Source organism: Rhinopithecus bieti, unplaced genomic scaffold, assembly GCF_001698545.2.
Source record: "Rhinopithecus bieti isolate Rb0 unplaced genomic scaffold, ASM169854v2 scaffold_29928, whole genome shotgun sequence".
Classification (NCBI taxonomy): domain Eukaryota; kingdom Metazoa; phylum Chordata; class Mammalia; order Primates; family Cercopithecidae; genus Rhinopithecus; species Rhinopithecus bieti.
Window position 1 is genome coordinate 4,775,164 of NW_016814053.1, and position 16,645 is coordinate 4,791,808.

The 16,645-nt window shown below is 42.8% G+C and overlaps 1 protein-coding gene across 1 annotated transcript in view; it reads right to left on the reverse strand.

The window, feature by feature from the left end:
* Window positions 1-16,645, reverse strand: part of DDHD1 (DDHD domain containing 1) — a 131,757-nt gene that overhangs the window by 67,015 nt on the left and 48,097 nt on the right. Inside the window, 1 exon segment of the mRNA XM_017849540.1 lies at window positions 290-463. Within this exon segment, the coding sequence (XP_017705029.1) occupies window positions 290-463 (174 nt within the window).

Consider the following 16,645-nt stretch of genomic DNA (forward strand, 5'->3'; position numbering starts at 1 on the left):
ACTAAAGTTACTAAAAAAGATTAAATAGGGAGTACATTGTAACAATTTGTACATTTATAGTAAACTGTGTTAATATCATGACATTGACCATACATATTAAAATAAAATTGAGATAGTTCAGATATTTATAGCAGTTATTTTAAATTCTAGAATAATCAAATGTTTAAAAAAATCAAATTTTCTAATTCTAAACCTCCTGAATTATTATGTCAAATTTACAAATTACTCTAAACTTTATCAACAACTTACTTGGTTTGTAGAATATATTAAATGTATCAATCGATCTTACCATCTTTGCCATCTATGGATTTTGACACTTCAATATCAAAATTTTCCTGCATCTGCTGGCCTCTAAAACAATTGAGATGTTCTTGCTCAATTAAATTACTTTCTTCCTCTTCTAGAGGCTGCCAAGTGCCATCAATAAACCACTGTCCACGCATTACTGGTATTTTATCAGCCTCTGAAAAAGAGAAATCACAGAATTATACATTTTAAGATTCAACTTCCCCAAAAGAGACATAGTATCTACAATCTTATATTTTGCTACTGCTGTCACAAAAACAGATTTTCATGACCCAATACAATCATATAAAGTTTTATTTGTATTTATTTATTTTGAGATATTTATCTTGCTCTGCTGCCCAGGATAGAGTGCAGTGGTGTGACCACAACTCATTGCAGCCTTGATCTTCCAGGCTAATTTTTATATTATTCTGGTAGAGATGTGGTTTTGCCATGTTGCCCAGGTCAGTCTCAAACTCCTGGGCTCAAGAGATGCGCCCACTTTGGCCTCCTAAAGTGCTAGGATTACAGGTATGAGCCGCTGCGCCTGGCCCATTTAAAGTTTTAAAATCCAGATTTTAAGCCAGAGTGTATCATATTCTATAGCATATACTTTTACTTATATTAAATATTACACCTAAAAATCACTTTAGCACTAGAAAAATAGATGAGCAGCTATGTATATAATTGAGACTCTGAGCAACCAAAATTAGCAGCCTAAGGCGTTAAAACGAGTTTCATGCAAGGCTCTGATGATAGTTCCAATGTCTTAGAAAATATTAATATAAAATCCAGAATAGTGTTTAGAAATAGTGTGTGTGGCACTTTTTAGAGCTGCCTTAGAGACTAGAGGCTTCTAGTAAGTATACAGGATAAATGAAACTATTATATTAGCAAATATTTAATCTACTTTAGGGAAAAAAAATTTTTTCTTGGCTAACTTTTGATTAAACACTGTCCCTAGAAACCTAAGACTTCCAGTTGTTATTTAAAATAAACCACAACTGTCAGCTAAGCTATCTTGAATTCTTTAACACAATTTTTTAATAAAGCAAAATAAAATAAAATAACAAAACCCTAAAAGTAAAAGCAAAATGAAACAAATGAATCTAATCATGTAGAATGTGGGTGGTTTAATCACATAAAGAGAAATTATTTCAAGTGAATTTAAAACTGTCATTTATACATACATCTTTGGAAATAAAATATGGAGAAAAAGAACAGCAAACATCTTAAATCTTTTGCAATAACCATATTGTCAGTAATACTATTTGTATTACTAACTTGAAACTGTAGGTTAAGATGAATGTATTCATTTTATTAATATCATTAGGAACCTAGATTTTAAGCATAAAACAAAAGAGATACAAATATAAAAATCAAATAAAAAAGCTTGTAATCATAAATTTTAATGAAAAATTTCAGTATGGACTAATGATGTATTTTCTCTTTGAAAAAAAGGTCCTAGTTAAGGCCTAGAATTGAAGACAAACCCAGTATAAGTGAACACTCCTAATACAAAGATTGTGAACTGTAAATATCATTTCCCACTAAAAGAAACCAAGAGTCCTTGAAAAAAAATGGCTAAACTTCAGGTTTGAGAGAAGAAACATACTAGATGATCTTAAAACATCTTGTCATACCAGATTTTTACTGTGATGTATTTAAAATTTTCTATTATGTGTTTCTATTGCTACTTGTATTCTCCTATATTCTGCTATAGTGATTCTGGTATATTTAGGTGTTTGTTGTGTCATTTGGTACCTAGATACCAAAAAATATTATAACTTCATTGTGAATTATGGCTTTAACCACTATAAACATACTGTCATACTGAATAGTTTTTGCCTGGATTCTACTTTATCAAAATGGAAACTCCTGATTTCTTATTTTTTCCATTTGCCTGTAATATCTTTACATATTCCTTTATTTTTGATGGCTGGAATCACTGTTTTATACATCTCTTATGTAAGGCATAGAATTGAGTTTTGCTTTATAAAGCCATTTGAACATCTTTTTATTTTAATAGATGAGTTAAGCCCATTTATGTTTACTAATATGATTGACATATTTGAACTCAACTCTATATAGTTACCATGTTTATTATTCACATTTATTCTTTTTTTTTTTCCTTTATGTTGTATTTCTGCTATTTTTGCTTTTTTTGTACTTTCTTTTGGTAGTTAGGAAAATTTTAATTTTTTGTTCCAGTGGTTCTCTCTCTCTCTCTCTCTCTCTCTGTGGTGGTGGTGGCGTGTGTGTGTGTGTATGTATGTGTTTTAGAGTAACCCAAATCTCCTTTTTGCTTACTTTACTTTTTATTATCTGGTCAATCCATTTAAATGGTATTGTATGACTCTCATTTATTACCTATATTGTGGAGAATGACCTTAATTCTATCTCTCTTTCTCTGTTCACCCACTTATTTTAGTTTTATTCTTTTACTTTGTCAGAACATATAAAATTATACCTATGTCCCCAGCACTGTTTTAAGTCTTGGGTCTACATTTAAATACAGTAAATTATCACCACATATTTCCTAAATTCTTGTGTGTTCAAACTGTTTATCTGATACTCTAAAGACAGGTTGGCTAGCTTGTGCTTTATTTCTTCGAGTTTTTAAAAATGGTGCTCCACTGTAGCCTTCCTTTGAATATTGTTCTAGGCCAAGTGCAGCGACTCATGCCTGTAATCCCAGAACTTTGAGAGGCTGAAGCAGGTGGATCACTTGAGGCCAGGAGTTTGAGACCAGCCTGGCCAACATAGCAAAACCCCACCTCTACTAAAAATATAAAAATTAGCTGGGCATGGTGGTGCATGCCTATAATACCAGCTACAGGAGGCTGAGGCATGAGAATCACTTGAACCGGGGAGGTGGAGGTTGCAGTGAGCCAAGATCATGCCACTGCACTCTAGCCTGGGTGACAGAGTGAGACAGGGAAAAAAAAAAAAAAAAAGAATATTGTTCTTAAGGAATCTGATGTCAGCCTTTTAATAATATAATCTTTTTTCCCCTCTCAAGAGGTCCAGGAAAAAACTCTTTAAAATCTAATAGTTTTAACTAGGCTATGACTCAGAGCTGTTCTGTATTAATCTGTCCATGATGGGGCCTTTTAATACGTAAAATTTCAAATTTCCTATTATTTCTGAAAAGTGTTCTTGAGTTATGGTTTAATTAGTTCTGTTCTAGTGATTTGCTTTTCTTCTTCAGGGACTCCAATTTTAAGTATGTTAGGTCTTCTTTTGTCTACATTGAATTTAAACTACTTTTTACATTCTCTTGGTTGTTTTCCTTCCTTTTATCAATGGTTCTTATTAGATTTTTATTTGAATCTATTCTCCTATTGGCACCTTGTAATTAATATATAGTAGTCCCCCCTTGTCCGTGGGGGATACATTCCAAGACCCCACTGGATGCCTGAAGCCTTAAATAGTACTGAACTCTATATATAATGTTTTTGTAATATACACGTATTTATGATAAAGCTTACTTTATAAATTAGGCACAATAAGAGATCAACAACTAATAATAAAATCCAACAATTATAACAATATGCTAGCATCACTACTCTTGCACTTTGGAGCCATTATTAAATAAAGGCTACTTGAACACAAGCACTTCAAAACCACCACAGTTGATCTGATAACCGAGACAGCTACTAAATGACTAATAGACCAGTGGCATAAACAGTTGCATATCCTAGCCAAAGGAATAACTTCCATCCTGGGCAGGATGGAGCAAGATGGCTGGAGACTTCATCACACCAATCAGAAAAGCATCCAATTTAAAACTTGTAATTGTGGCTGGATACAGTGGCTCATGCCTGTGATCCCAGTACTGTGGGAGGCCGAGGCAGGAGGATCACCTGAGGTCAGGAGTTTGAGACCAGACTGACCAACATGGTGAAACCTCGTCTTTACTAAAAATACAAAAATCAGCCAGGCATGGTGGTGCATACCTACAGTCCCAGCTACTTGCGAGGCTGACGCAGGAGAATTGCTTGAACCCAGGAGGCGGAGGTTGCAGTGAGCTGAGATCATGCTGAGAGACAGGACTAGCTGGATTTCCTAGGCCGACTAAGAATCCCTAAGCCTAGCTGGAAAGGTGACTGCATCCATCTTTAAACGGGGCTTGCAACTTAGCTCACACCTGACCAATCAGGTAGTAAAGAGAGCTCACCAAAAAGCTAATTAGGCAAAAACAGGAGGTAAAGAAACAGCCAATCATCTATTGCCTGAGAGCACAGTGGGAGGGACAATGAGCGGGATATAAACCCAGGTGTTTGAGCCAGCAACGGCTACCCTCTTTGGGTCCCCTCCCTTTGTGTGGGAGCTCTGTTTTCACTCTATTAAACCTTGCAACTGCCCTCTCTTCTGGTCCTTAATTAAGGCTCAAGCTGAGCTTCTGCTCGCTGTCCACCCCAATGTTTGCTGCCATCGCAGACCCGCCGCTGACTTCCATTCCTCCGGATCCAGCAGAGTGCCCGCTGTGCTCCTGATCCAGCAAGGCGCCCACTGCCGCTACCAATTGGGCTAAAGGCTTGCCGTTGTTCCTGCACAGCTAAGTGCCTGGGTTCATCCTAACCGAGCTGAACACTAGTCACTGGTTTCCAAGGTTCTCTTCCGTGACCCATGGCTTCTAATAGAGCTGTAACACTCACCACAGGGCCCAAGATTCCATTCCTTGGAATCTGTGAGGTCAAGAACCCCAGGTCAGAGAACACGAGGCTTGCCACCGTCTTGGAAGCAGCCCACGACCATCTTGGGAGCTCTGGGAGCAAGGATCCCCGATATTTGGCGACCAGGAAGGGAACTCCAAAATGGTAATATTGGACCACTTTCACTTGCTATTCCGTCCTATTCTTCCTTAGAATTGGAGAAAATACCGGGCACCTGTTGGCCATTAAAAACGATTAGTGTGGCTGCCAGACTTAAGACTCAGGTGTGAGGCTATCTGTGGAAAGGCTTTCTAACAACCCCCAGCCCTTCTGGGCTGGGAGCACTGGTCTGCCTAGAATCAGCTTCTGCTTTCAATTTTCCTGGGGAAGCCCAGGGCTGACTAGAGGCAGAAAGCTGTTGTCCCGAACTCCTGGCATTAGCCGGTTGAGATCATGGCTAGTCTCTATTCAACAGTCACCCGTGCGTGCACCCCTACCTTTCCCTCTGACCCATACCCTGGGTCCCGACCACGACTTTCTTGAAAGTGTAGCCCCAAAATTCTCCTTACCTCTGAATCTACTTTCTCTGATCCCTGCCTCCTAGGTACTAATGGTTCAGACTTTTTTTTTTTTTTTTTTTGAGACAGAGTCTCGCTCTGTCGCCCAGGCTGGAGTGCAGTGGCCGGATCTCAGCTCACTGCAAACTCCGCCTCCAGGGTTCACGCCATTCTCCTGCCTCAGCCTCCCGAGTAGCTGGGACTACAGGCGCCCGCCACCTTGCCTGGCTAGTTTTTTGTATTTTTTAGTAGAGATGGGGTTTCACCGTGTTAGCCAGGATGGTCTCGATCTCCTGACCTCGTGATCCGCCCGTCTCGGCCTCCCAAAGTGCTGGGATTACAGGCTTGAGACACCGCGCCCGGCCAGACTTTCATTTCCTGTAGCAAGTTGTATCTCCAAAGGGATCTAAGGAAGCTCTACGCTGTGTCCTTAGGCATCTAGGCTATAAACCCAGGGATTCTTATCCCTAGTGTCCCTCCGGATTTAGATATACAGCTCTCGACATGGGCAGTTACGTANCTCGGCCTCCCAAAGTGCTGGGATTACAGGCTTGAGACACCGCGCCCGGCCAGACTTTCATTTCCTGTAGCAAGTTGTATCTCCAAAGGGATCTAAGGAAGCTCTACGCTGTGTCCTTAGGCATCTAGGCTATAAACCCAGGGATTCTTATCCCTAGTGTCCCTCCGGATTTAGATATACAGCTCTCGACATGGGCAGTTACGTAGGACCCATTCCCTACCACCCTTGCCAGGGCCCCAAGTTTGTAATGGCTAAGAGGAGGGGAGACAGAGACGGAGGAGAAAGAGAAAGAGAGAGAGAGAGAGAGAGAGACGAAGGAGAAAGAGACGGAGGAGAAAGAGAGAGAGACGGAGGAGAAAGAGAAAGAGAGAGAGAGAGAGAGAGACGAAGGAGAAAGAGATGAGGAGAAAGAGAGAGAGACGGAGGAGAAAGAGAGAGAGACGGAGGAGAAAGAGAGAGACGGAGGAGAAAGAGAGAGACGGAGGAGAGAGAGAGAGACGGAGGAGAAAGAGAGAGAGACGGAGGGGGGAGAGAGAGATGGAGGAGAGACAGAGACAGAGGAGGAAGAGAGAGAGATGGAGGAGAGCGAGAGAGACGGAAGAGAGACAGACGGAGGAGAGAGAGAGAGAGAGATGGGGAGACAAAGAGAGAAAGAAATAGTAAATAAAACCAGTGTGCTCTATTCCTTTAAAAGCCAGAGTAAATTTAAAACTATAATTGATAATTGAAGGTCTTCTCCGTGACCCTGTAACACTCCAATATTATCTTGTTGTCAGTGTAAGCAAGGGCGTAGCCTGAAAACACTGAGACCACTGACAACTTGTAGCTTTCCTATCAAAAATCCTTAACGCAGTAAACACTGAGACCACCGACAACTTGTAGCTTTCCTATCAAAAATCCTTAACGCAGTAACCCGCGGATGCATTCAATCTGTAGCGGCAACTGCTTTGCTAACAGAAGAAAGTAGAAAAGTAACTTAGAGGAAACCTCACTGTGAGCTTCCTAGTTCAGAATTATTCTAAGTCAAAAAACCAAAAGGTAGCTTACTAACTCAAAATCTTCAAGTATGGGGCTATTCTGTTTAAAAAAAGGTAATTTAACACTAACTACTACAATTCCCTTAACCCAGCAAATTTCATAACAGGGGATTTAAATTTAATTACCATACAAAGGTCTGACCAGACCTAGGAGGAACTCCCTTCAGGACAGGATGATAGATGGTTCCTCCCAGGTGATTGAGGGAAAAACCAAAATGGGTATTCAGTAATTGATAGGGATACTCTTGTGGAAGCAGAGTTAGAAAAATTGCCGAATAATTGGTCTGCTCAAAGGCGCGAGCTGTTTGCACTCAGCCAAGCCTTAAAGTACTTACAGAATCAAAAAAGATATCTTAATCCTGACTCAAAAGGTTACCTACATCCTCTCTGAAACGAATTTGTGTAAGAACTGTTGTTTATGGGAATGCATCTTGATGGGGCGGCTGGGTTTTATGAAATACTCCGGAACCCAGCCCAGCTCTAGGACTCACCCCTGAGCACAAAGGCACTGTTGGGCACGCTGGTAAAGGACCACTAGAATCCAGCAGCCTGGACCCCTTTCTTTGTGGTCAAGAAATGAGGGAAAAGGGGTATAGGACTGCTACATCGGTGAGCATAACTAATCCGATAAGCAGAGGTCCATGGGTGGTTACGCACCCTGGAAAGGAATAAGCATTAGGACCATAGAGGACGCTCTAGGACTAATGCTCATCGGAAAATGACTAGGGGTGCTGACATCCCTATGCTCTTTTTTTCAGATGGGAAACGTTCCCCCCAAGGCAAAAACGCCTCTAAGATGTATTCTGGAGAACTGGGACCAACTTGACCCTCAGACGCTAAGAAAGAAATGACTCATATTCTTCTGCAGTACCGCCTGGCCATGATATCCTCTTCAAGAGGGAGAAACCTGGCCTCCTGAGGGAAATATAAACTATAACACCATCTTACAGCTAGGCCTCTTTTGTAGAAAAGAAGGCAAGTGGAGTGAAGTGCCATATGTACAAACCTTCTTTTCATTAAGAGACAACTCACAATTATGTAAAAAGTGTGATTTATGTCCTACAGGAAGCCCTCAGAGTCTACCTCCCTACCCTGGTGTCCCCCTGACTCCTTCCCCAGCTAATAAAGACCCCCCTTCAACCCAAATGGTCAAATGGTCCAAAAGGAGATAGACAAAGGGGTAAACGATTAACCAAAGAGTGTCAATATTCCCCGATTATGCCCTCTCCAAGCAGTAGGAGGAGGAGAATTTGGCCCAGCCAGAGTGCATGTAGGGCCTTTTTCTCTCTCAGACTTAAAGGAAATTAAAATAGACCTAGGTAAATTATCAGATAACCCTGATGGCTACATTGATGTTTTACAAGGGTTAGGACAATCCTTTGATCTGACATGGAGAGATATAATGTTACTGCTAAATCAGACACTAACCCCAAATGAGAAAAGTGCTGCCATAACTGCAGCCCGAGAGTTTGGCGATCTCTGTTATCTCAGTCAGGTCAATGATAGGATGACAACAGAGGAAATAGAACCATTCCACACAGGCCAGCAGGCAGTTCCCAGTGTAGATCCTCAATGGGACACAGAATCAGAACATGGAGATTGGTGCCGCAGACATTTGCTAACTTGCACGCTAGAAGGACTAAGGAAAACTAGCAAGAAGCCTATGAATTATTCAATGAGGTCCACTATAACACAGGGAAAAGAGGAAAATCCTACCACCTTTCTGGAGAGACTAAGGGAGGCATTGAGGAAGCACACCTCTCTGTCACCTGACTCTACTGAAGGCCAACTAATCTTAAAGGATAAGTTTATCACTCCGTCAGCTGCACACATTAGAAAAAAACTTCAGAAGTCTGCCTGAGGCCCAGAGCAAAACTTAGAAACCCTATTGAACTTGGCAACCTAGGTTTTTTATAATAGAGATCAGGAGGAGCAGGCGGAATGGGACAAACGGGATACAAAAAGGCTACCACTTTAGTCACGGCTTTCAGGCAAGCGGACTTTGGAGGCTCTGGAAAAGGGAAAGGCTGGGCACATCGAATGCCTAATAGGGCTTGCTTCCAATGTGGTCTACAAGGACACTTTAAAAAAGATTGTCCAGATAGAAAGAAGCCGCCCCCTCGTCCATGCCCCTTATGTCAAGGGAATCACTGGGAGGCCCACTGCCCCAGGGGATGAGGGTCCTCTAAGTCAGAAGCCATTAACCAGATGATCCAGCAGCAGGACTGAGGGTGCCTGGGGCAAGTGCCAGCCCATGCCATCACCCTCACAGAGCCCTGGGTATGCTTGACCATTGAGGGCCAGGAGGTTAACTGTCTCCTGGACACTGGCACGGTCTTCTCAGTCTCACTCTCCTGTCCCGGACAACTGTCCTCCAGATCTGTCACTATCTGAGGAGTCCTAGGACAGCCAGTCACTAGATACTTCTCCAAGCCACTAAGTTGTGACTGGGAAACTATACTCCTTTCACATGCTTTTCCAATTATGCCTGAAAGCCCTACTCCTTTGTTAGGGAAAGACATTCTAGTAAAAGCAGGGGCCATTATACACCTGAACATAGGAGAAGGAACACCTGTTTGTTGTCCCCTGCTGGAAGAAGGAATTAATCATGAAGTCTGGGCAACAGAAGGGACAAAATGGATGAGCAAAAAATGCCCGTCCTGTTCAAATTAAACTAAAGGATCTTGCCTCATTTCCCTACCAAGGGCAGTACCCCCTTAGACCCAAGGCCCAACAAGGACTCACAAAAATTGTTAAGGACCTAAAAGCCCAAGGCCTAGTAAAAGCATGCAATAGCTCCTGCAATACTCCAATTTTAGGAGTACAGAAACCCAACGGACAGTGGAGGTTAGTGAAATATCTTAGGATTATCAATGAGGCCATTGTCCCTCTATACCCAGCTGTACCTAACCCTTATACTCTGCTTTCCCAAATACCAGAGGAAGCAGAGTGGTTTACAGTCCTGGACCTTAAGGATGCCTTTTTCTGCATCCCTATATATCCTGACTCTCAATTCTTGTTTGCTTTTGAAGATCCTTTGCACCCAACATCTCAACTCACCTGGACTGTTTTCCCCCAAGGGTTCAGGGATAGCCCCCATCTATTTGGCCAGGCACTAGCCCAAGACTTGAGCCAGTTCTCATACCTGGACACTCTTGTCCTTTGGTACGTGGATGATTTACTTTTAGCTGCCCGTTCAGAAACCTTGTGCCATCAAGCCACCCAAGTGCTCTTAAATTTCCTCACTACCTATGGCTACAAGGTTTCCACATCAAAGCTGTAAAACTACAAACGGTTCTTCAAATGGAGCCCCAGATATAGTCCATGACTAAGATCTACCACAGGCCCCTGGACTGGCCTGCTAGCCCATGCTCCGATGTTAATGACATCGAACGCACCCCTTCCGAGGAAATCTCAACTACACAACCCCTACTACGCCCCAATTGAGCAGGAAGAAGAGCAGTCACCGGCCAACCTCCCCAACAGCACTTGGGTTTTCCTGTTGAGAGTGGGGACAGAGAGACAGGACTAGCTGGATTTCCTAGGCTAAGAATCCCTAAGCCTAGCTGGGAAGGTGACTGCGTCCACCTTTAAACACCAGGCTTGCAACTTAGCTTACACCCGACCAATCAGGTAGTAAAGAGAGTTCACTAAAAAGCTAATTAGGCAAAAACAGGAGGTAAAGAAACAGACAATCATCTATCGCCTGAGAGCACAGTGGGAGGGACAATGATCAGAATATAAACCCAGGCATTTGAGCCAGCAATGGCTACCCTCTTTAGGTCCCCTCCCTTTGTATGGGAGCTCTGTTTTCACTATTAAAATCTTGCAACTGCCCTCTCTTCTGGTCCGTGTTTGTTAAGACGCGAGCTGAGCTTCCAGTCGCCATCCACCACTGTTGTTTGCTGCTGTCGCAGACCTGCCGCTGACTTCCATCCCTCAGGATCCGGCAGGGTGACTGCTGTGCTCCTGATCAAGCAAGGCGCCCACTGAACCCCCCATCGGGCTAAAGCTTTGCCATTGTTCCTGCAGGGCTAAGGGTCTGGGTTCGTCCTAATCGAGCTGAACACTAGTCACTGGTTTCCAAAGTTCTCTTCCATGACCCACGGCTTCTAATAGAGCTCTAACACTCACCACATGGCCCAAGATTCCATTCCTTGGAATCTGTGAGGCCAAGAACAGAAGGCTTGCCACCATCTTGGAAGTGGCCGGCCGCCATCTTGGGAGCTCTGGGAGCAAGGACCCCCTGTAACAGTGCCATTGCACTCCAGCCTGGGTGACAGAGAAAGACTCTGTCTCAAAAAAACCAAAACCAAAAACAAGTTATAATTGCTTATTTCTGGAATTTTCCATTTAATATTTTTGGACTCTGGTTGACTGGCTAACTGAAACTGCAGAAAGCAAAACCACAGCTCTAAAGCTGGATTACTGTAGTCTTCTGAGATGGCCTTGCCTTTCTCTTCAATTTCTTTCCTGTGTTCAATAAAATTTTGTTGCACTTCTTCCTTTTTCACTTCTTTTTTTCTCATGTCAGAGTTTAGATTTCTGCTTCTAAGTTTGTGGTTTTTGTAGTATGTTCACAGATTTGAGGATATTTTATTTGGTTGAAGCACTGAGATCCCCTTTCCCTTTGTATTTGCTTTTTCGGGGAGAAGTTTTATCAACTGAAACACTTTCATTCAAATTTCTATATNTTAACTGTCTCCTGGACACTGGCACGGTCTTCTCAGTCTCACTCTCCTGTCCCGGACAACTGTCCTCCAGATCTGTCACTATCTGAGGAGTCCTAGGACAGCCAGTCACTAGATACTTCTCCAAGCCACTAAGTTGTGACTGGGAAACTATACTCCTTTCACATGCTTTTCCAATTATGCCTGAAAGCCCTACTCCTTTGTTAGGGAAAGACATTCTAGTAAAAGCAGGGGCCATTATACACCTGAACATAGGAGAAGGAACACCTGTTTGTTGTCCCCTGCTGGAAGAAGGAATTAATCATGAAGTCTGGGCAACAGAAGGGACAAAATGGATGAGCAAAAAATGCCCGTCCTGTTCAAATTAAACTAAAGGATCTTGCCTCATTTCCCTACCAAGGGCAGTACCCCTTAGACCCAAGGCCCAACAAGGACTCACAAAATTGTTAAGGACCTAAAAGCCCAAGGCCTAGTAAAAGCATGCAATAGCTCCTGCAATACTCCAATTTTAGGAGTACAGAAACCCAACGGACAGTGGAGGTTAGTGAAATATCTTAGGATTATCAATGAGGCCATTGTCCCTCTATACCCAGCTGTACCTAACCCTTATACTCTGCTTTCCCAAATACCAGAGGAAGCAGAGTGGTTTACAGTCCTGGACCTTAAGGATGCCTTTTCTGCATCCCTATATATCCTGACTCTCAATTCTTGTTTGCTTTTGAAGATCCTTTGCACCCAACATCTCAACTCACCTGGACTGTTTTCCCCAAGGGTTCAGGGATAGCCCCATCTATTTGGCCAGGCACTAGCCCAAGACTTGAGCCAGTTCTCATACCTGGACACTCTTGTCCTTTGGTACGTGGATGATTTACTTTTAGCTGCCCGTTCAGAAACCTTGTGCCATCAAGCCACCCAAGTGCTCTTAAATTTCCTCACTACCTATGGCTACAAGGTTTCCACATCAAAGCTGTAAAACTACAAACGGTTCTTCAAATGGAGCCCCAGATATAGTCCATGACTAAGATCTACCACAGGCCCCTGGACTGGCCTGCTAGCCCATGCTCCGATGTTAATGACATCGAACGCACCCCTTCCGAGGAAATCTCAACTACACAACCCCTACTACGCCCCAATTGAGCAGGAAGAAGAGCAGTCACCGGCCAACCTCCCCAACAGCACTTGGGTTTTCCTGTTGAGAGTGGGGACAGAGAGACAGGACTAGCTGGATTTCCTAGGCTAAGAATCCCTAAGCCTAGCTGGGAAGGTGACTGCATCCACCTTTAAACACCAGGCTTGCAACTTAGCTTACACCCGACCAATCAGGTAGTAAAGAGAGTTCACTAAAAGCTAATTAGGCAAAACAGGAGGTAAAGAAACAGACAATCATCTATCGCCTGAGAGCACAGTGGGAGGGACAATGATCAGAATATAAACCCAGGCATTTGAGCCAGCAATGGCTACCCTCTTTAGGTCCCCTCCCTTTGTATGGGAGCTCTGTTTTCACTATTAAAATCTTGCAACTGCCCTCTCTTCTGGTCCGTGTTTGTTAAGACGCGAGCTGAGCTTCCAGTCGCCATCCACCACTGTTGTTTGCTGCTGTCGCAGACCTGCCGCTGACTTCCATCCCTCAGGATCCGGCAGGGTGACTGCTGTGCTCCTGATCAAGCAAGGCGCCCACTGAACCCCCCATCGGGCTAAAGCTTTGCCATTGTTCCTGCAGGGCTAAGGGTCTGGGTTCGTCCTAATCGAGCTGAACACTAGTCACTGGTTTCCAAAGTTCTCTTCCATGACCCACGGCTTCTAATAGAGCTCTAACACTCACCACATGGCCCAAGATTCCATTCCTTGGAATCTGTGAGGCCAAGAACAGAAGGCTTGCCACCATCTTGGAAGTGGCCGGCCGCCATCTTGGGAGCTCTGGGAGCAAGGACCCCTGTAACAGTGCCATTGCACTCCAGCCTGGGTGACAGAGAAAGACTCTGTCTCAAAAAAACCAAAACCAAAACAAGTTATAATTGCTTATTTCTGGAATTTTCCATTTAATATTTTGGACTCTGGTTGACTGGCTAACTGAAACTGCAGAAAGCAAAACCACAGCTCTAAAGCTGGATTACTGTAGTCTTCTGAGATGGCCTTGCCTTTCTCTTCAATTTCTTTCCTGTGTTCAATAAAATTTTGTTGCACTTCTTCCTTTTCACTTCTTTTTTTCTCATGTCAGAGTTTAGATTTCTGCTTCTAAGTTTGTGGTTTTGTAGTATGTTCACAGATTTGAGGATATTTTATTTGGTTGAAGCACTGAGATCCCCTTTCCCTTTGTATTTGCTTTTTCGGGGAGAAGTTTTATCAACTGAAACACTTTCATTCAAATTTCTATATTCCTCTTAGAGTAGTTTTGTGTAGCATTTGATTCATTTCTATTCTTTAGCATTTTGTGAATAGGGTTCTCGGGCTCTTAGTTTAAGAGCATTCACTTCTGCAGATTAGTAAAGAGGAGCGCCTATAATGGACGGTGCTATGGTGGAGTTGTTGGGTGGGGGATGGGTTGCCGTGCCTTGTTTCTCTTTCATTTCTCTAGAAGCCTCAATTTTATCCCCACTTCCTTCTTTCCTCTTGCTGCCATGCCTCCATGAGGTATTATCTTTTCTCTGTCTCTTCTTGTAGGAGCAATGCTACTCTGAAGCTTCTTGTAGGAGCAATGCTACTCTGAAGCTGCTACTTGTGGTCCCGCTCACTTTCATACAGCTTAACGTAGCTAGTTCTATAAATTACCAAGTCCTAGACCTGTCTTTCTATTTGGCAAAGTTGGGGACTTTTTCTGAGGGTGATTTTTGTCTGTGCTTTATTTTAACCTCTAGTCCCTTCTTCTCTTTTCTCAGTCTCTCAAGCCTTTCCTTACCCCATTCTTCCCACACAGAGTTGTAGCAGCAACAGGAACTATTGAATGTATAAAGGTAATTAAAAATTCATGGTATCATCTGTCTTTCAGTAGTGCTGAAAGTGTGAGTTATGTATGGTTTGTGTGTGTGCATGTGTGTGTGTGAAGTCCTTTTGTTCTTACAGCTTTTGGGGAGGATATGTGGAGATATTTAGATTTGGACAGTTGCCATTATCTTCCAGACCCAGAAGTTTATCTCATTTAACAGTAATCTTAAAAGGCTATTAATCTCCCAACTTTACAAATGAATAAGCTAAGTCTTAGTGAAACTAAATAATTTGCTTAAAGGCACATAGCTACTAGTAATGTGAGAACCAAGATTCCAACCAAAGTTTGAGTTCAAAGTTCATTCAAGCTCTTTCTACTACATAATACAAACCTATACTCTCAAATAGAAAAGCACATTTTAGCTCTCATTTAGCTCTCGCCTCCCAAGCAATAGAGGTTCTTTAGTGGTGTTCAACCACAAATAGTCATGAAACCCTTAGCTTCCTGGAAAAAAAATTGAACAAAACAGAATACACAGCTGTTTCTCCACCTGTGTTCTCTATCACAGTGAATGGAAAGCTGACAATATTTAGGTGGCTACTCAAGGCAGAAAACTGGGAGTCATCCAACATGCTACCTCCTTAAGTACTTCTTACAACTGGACACTAAGTGCTGTTTATTCCATCTCCTAAATCACTTTCAAATTCATCCCTTGCTTATCAGGCCTACAGTCATTTTCTGAGTTCACACTAATCATTTCTTGTATTATTTCAGAAGCCTCCTATGTAAACTCAGTATCCCTAGTTTCAACTCTACAACACTCTCACCACCATTACCCAATGCCTACTCACAAGCAAGTGTATATGTAAGTACATGCACATACATTCAGATTTCCTTCATTTACTGTCTCCCCCTTAAAACCCAGGATGTGTTGTGCTGGTTCTTACTTCTGTATCTTGCATATGCTGTTCCTTCTATCTGGGATGCTCTTGCTTGTTTTCTACATTTAGCTAGCTTTTATATTTACTTCTTCAGGAAAGTCTTTCATCACCTTCTATGATTTCACTGAAATAATTCTGTACATGTCTGTCAGTATTTTTCTTAACTATATTCTATTTAGTCTTCCTCCCTTCCATAGGATTCTTAGATACAGGTGTTAGGTCTTCATACATCTTGAGAACTCAAAAGATAACAGTAACTATCATAGCCAGGAATGGTGGCTCAAACCTGTAGTCCCAGCACTTAAGGAGGGCAGATCATCTGAGGTCAGGAGTTCGAGACTAACCTGGCCAATATGGTGAAACACTGTCTCCACTAAAAATACAAAAATTAGCTGGGTCTGGTGGCACACACCTATAATCCCAGCTACTCGGGAGGCTGAGGCAGAAGAATCTCTTGAGCCCAGGAGGGAGAGGCTGCAGTGAGCCAAGATCGCACCGCTGCACATGCACTCCAGCCTAGGTGACAGAGTGAGAGTCCATCTCAAAAAAAGAGAAAATAACTAAGTCATTATCCTAATTACAATTATTAGGAAGAATGGTCTTTATTGGAATCAAAAGAAGAACACGGGTTCTTCTTGAATGAAAAATAGTTCTAAGGTCCATTTTCTACTTTGTAAACGCTTGAGTGGATCTCACGTGTGAGCAGGAATACATTTGCAATAAAGACATTTATGGCCGGGCGCGGTGGCTCAAGCCTGTAATCCCAGCACTTTGGAAAGCCGAGACGGGCGGATCACGAGGTCAGGAGATCGAGACCATCCTGGCTAACACGGTGAAACCCCATCTCTACTAAAAAATACAAAAAACTAGCCGGGCGACGTGGCGGGCGCCTGTAGTCCCAGCTACTTGGGAGGCTGAGGCAGGAGAATGGCGTAAACCCGGGAGGTGGAGCTTGCAGTGAGCTGAGATCCGGCCACTGCACTCCAGCCTGGGCGACAGAGCAAGGCTCTGTCTCAAAAAAAAAAAAAAGATA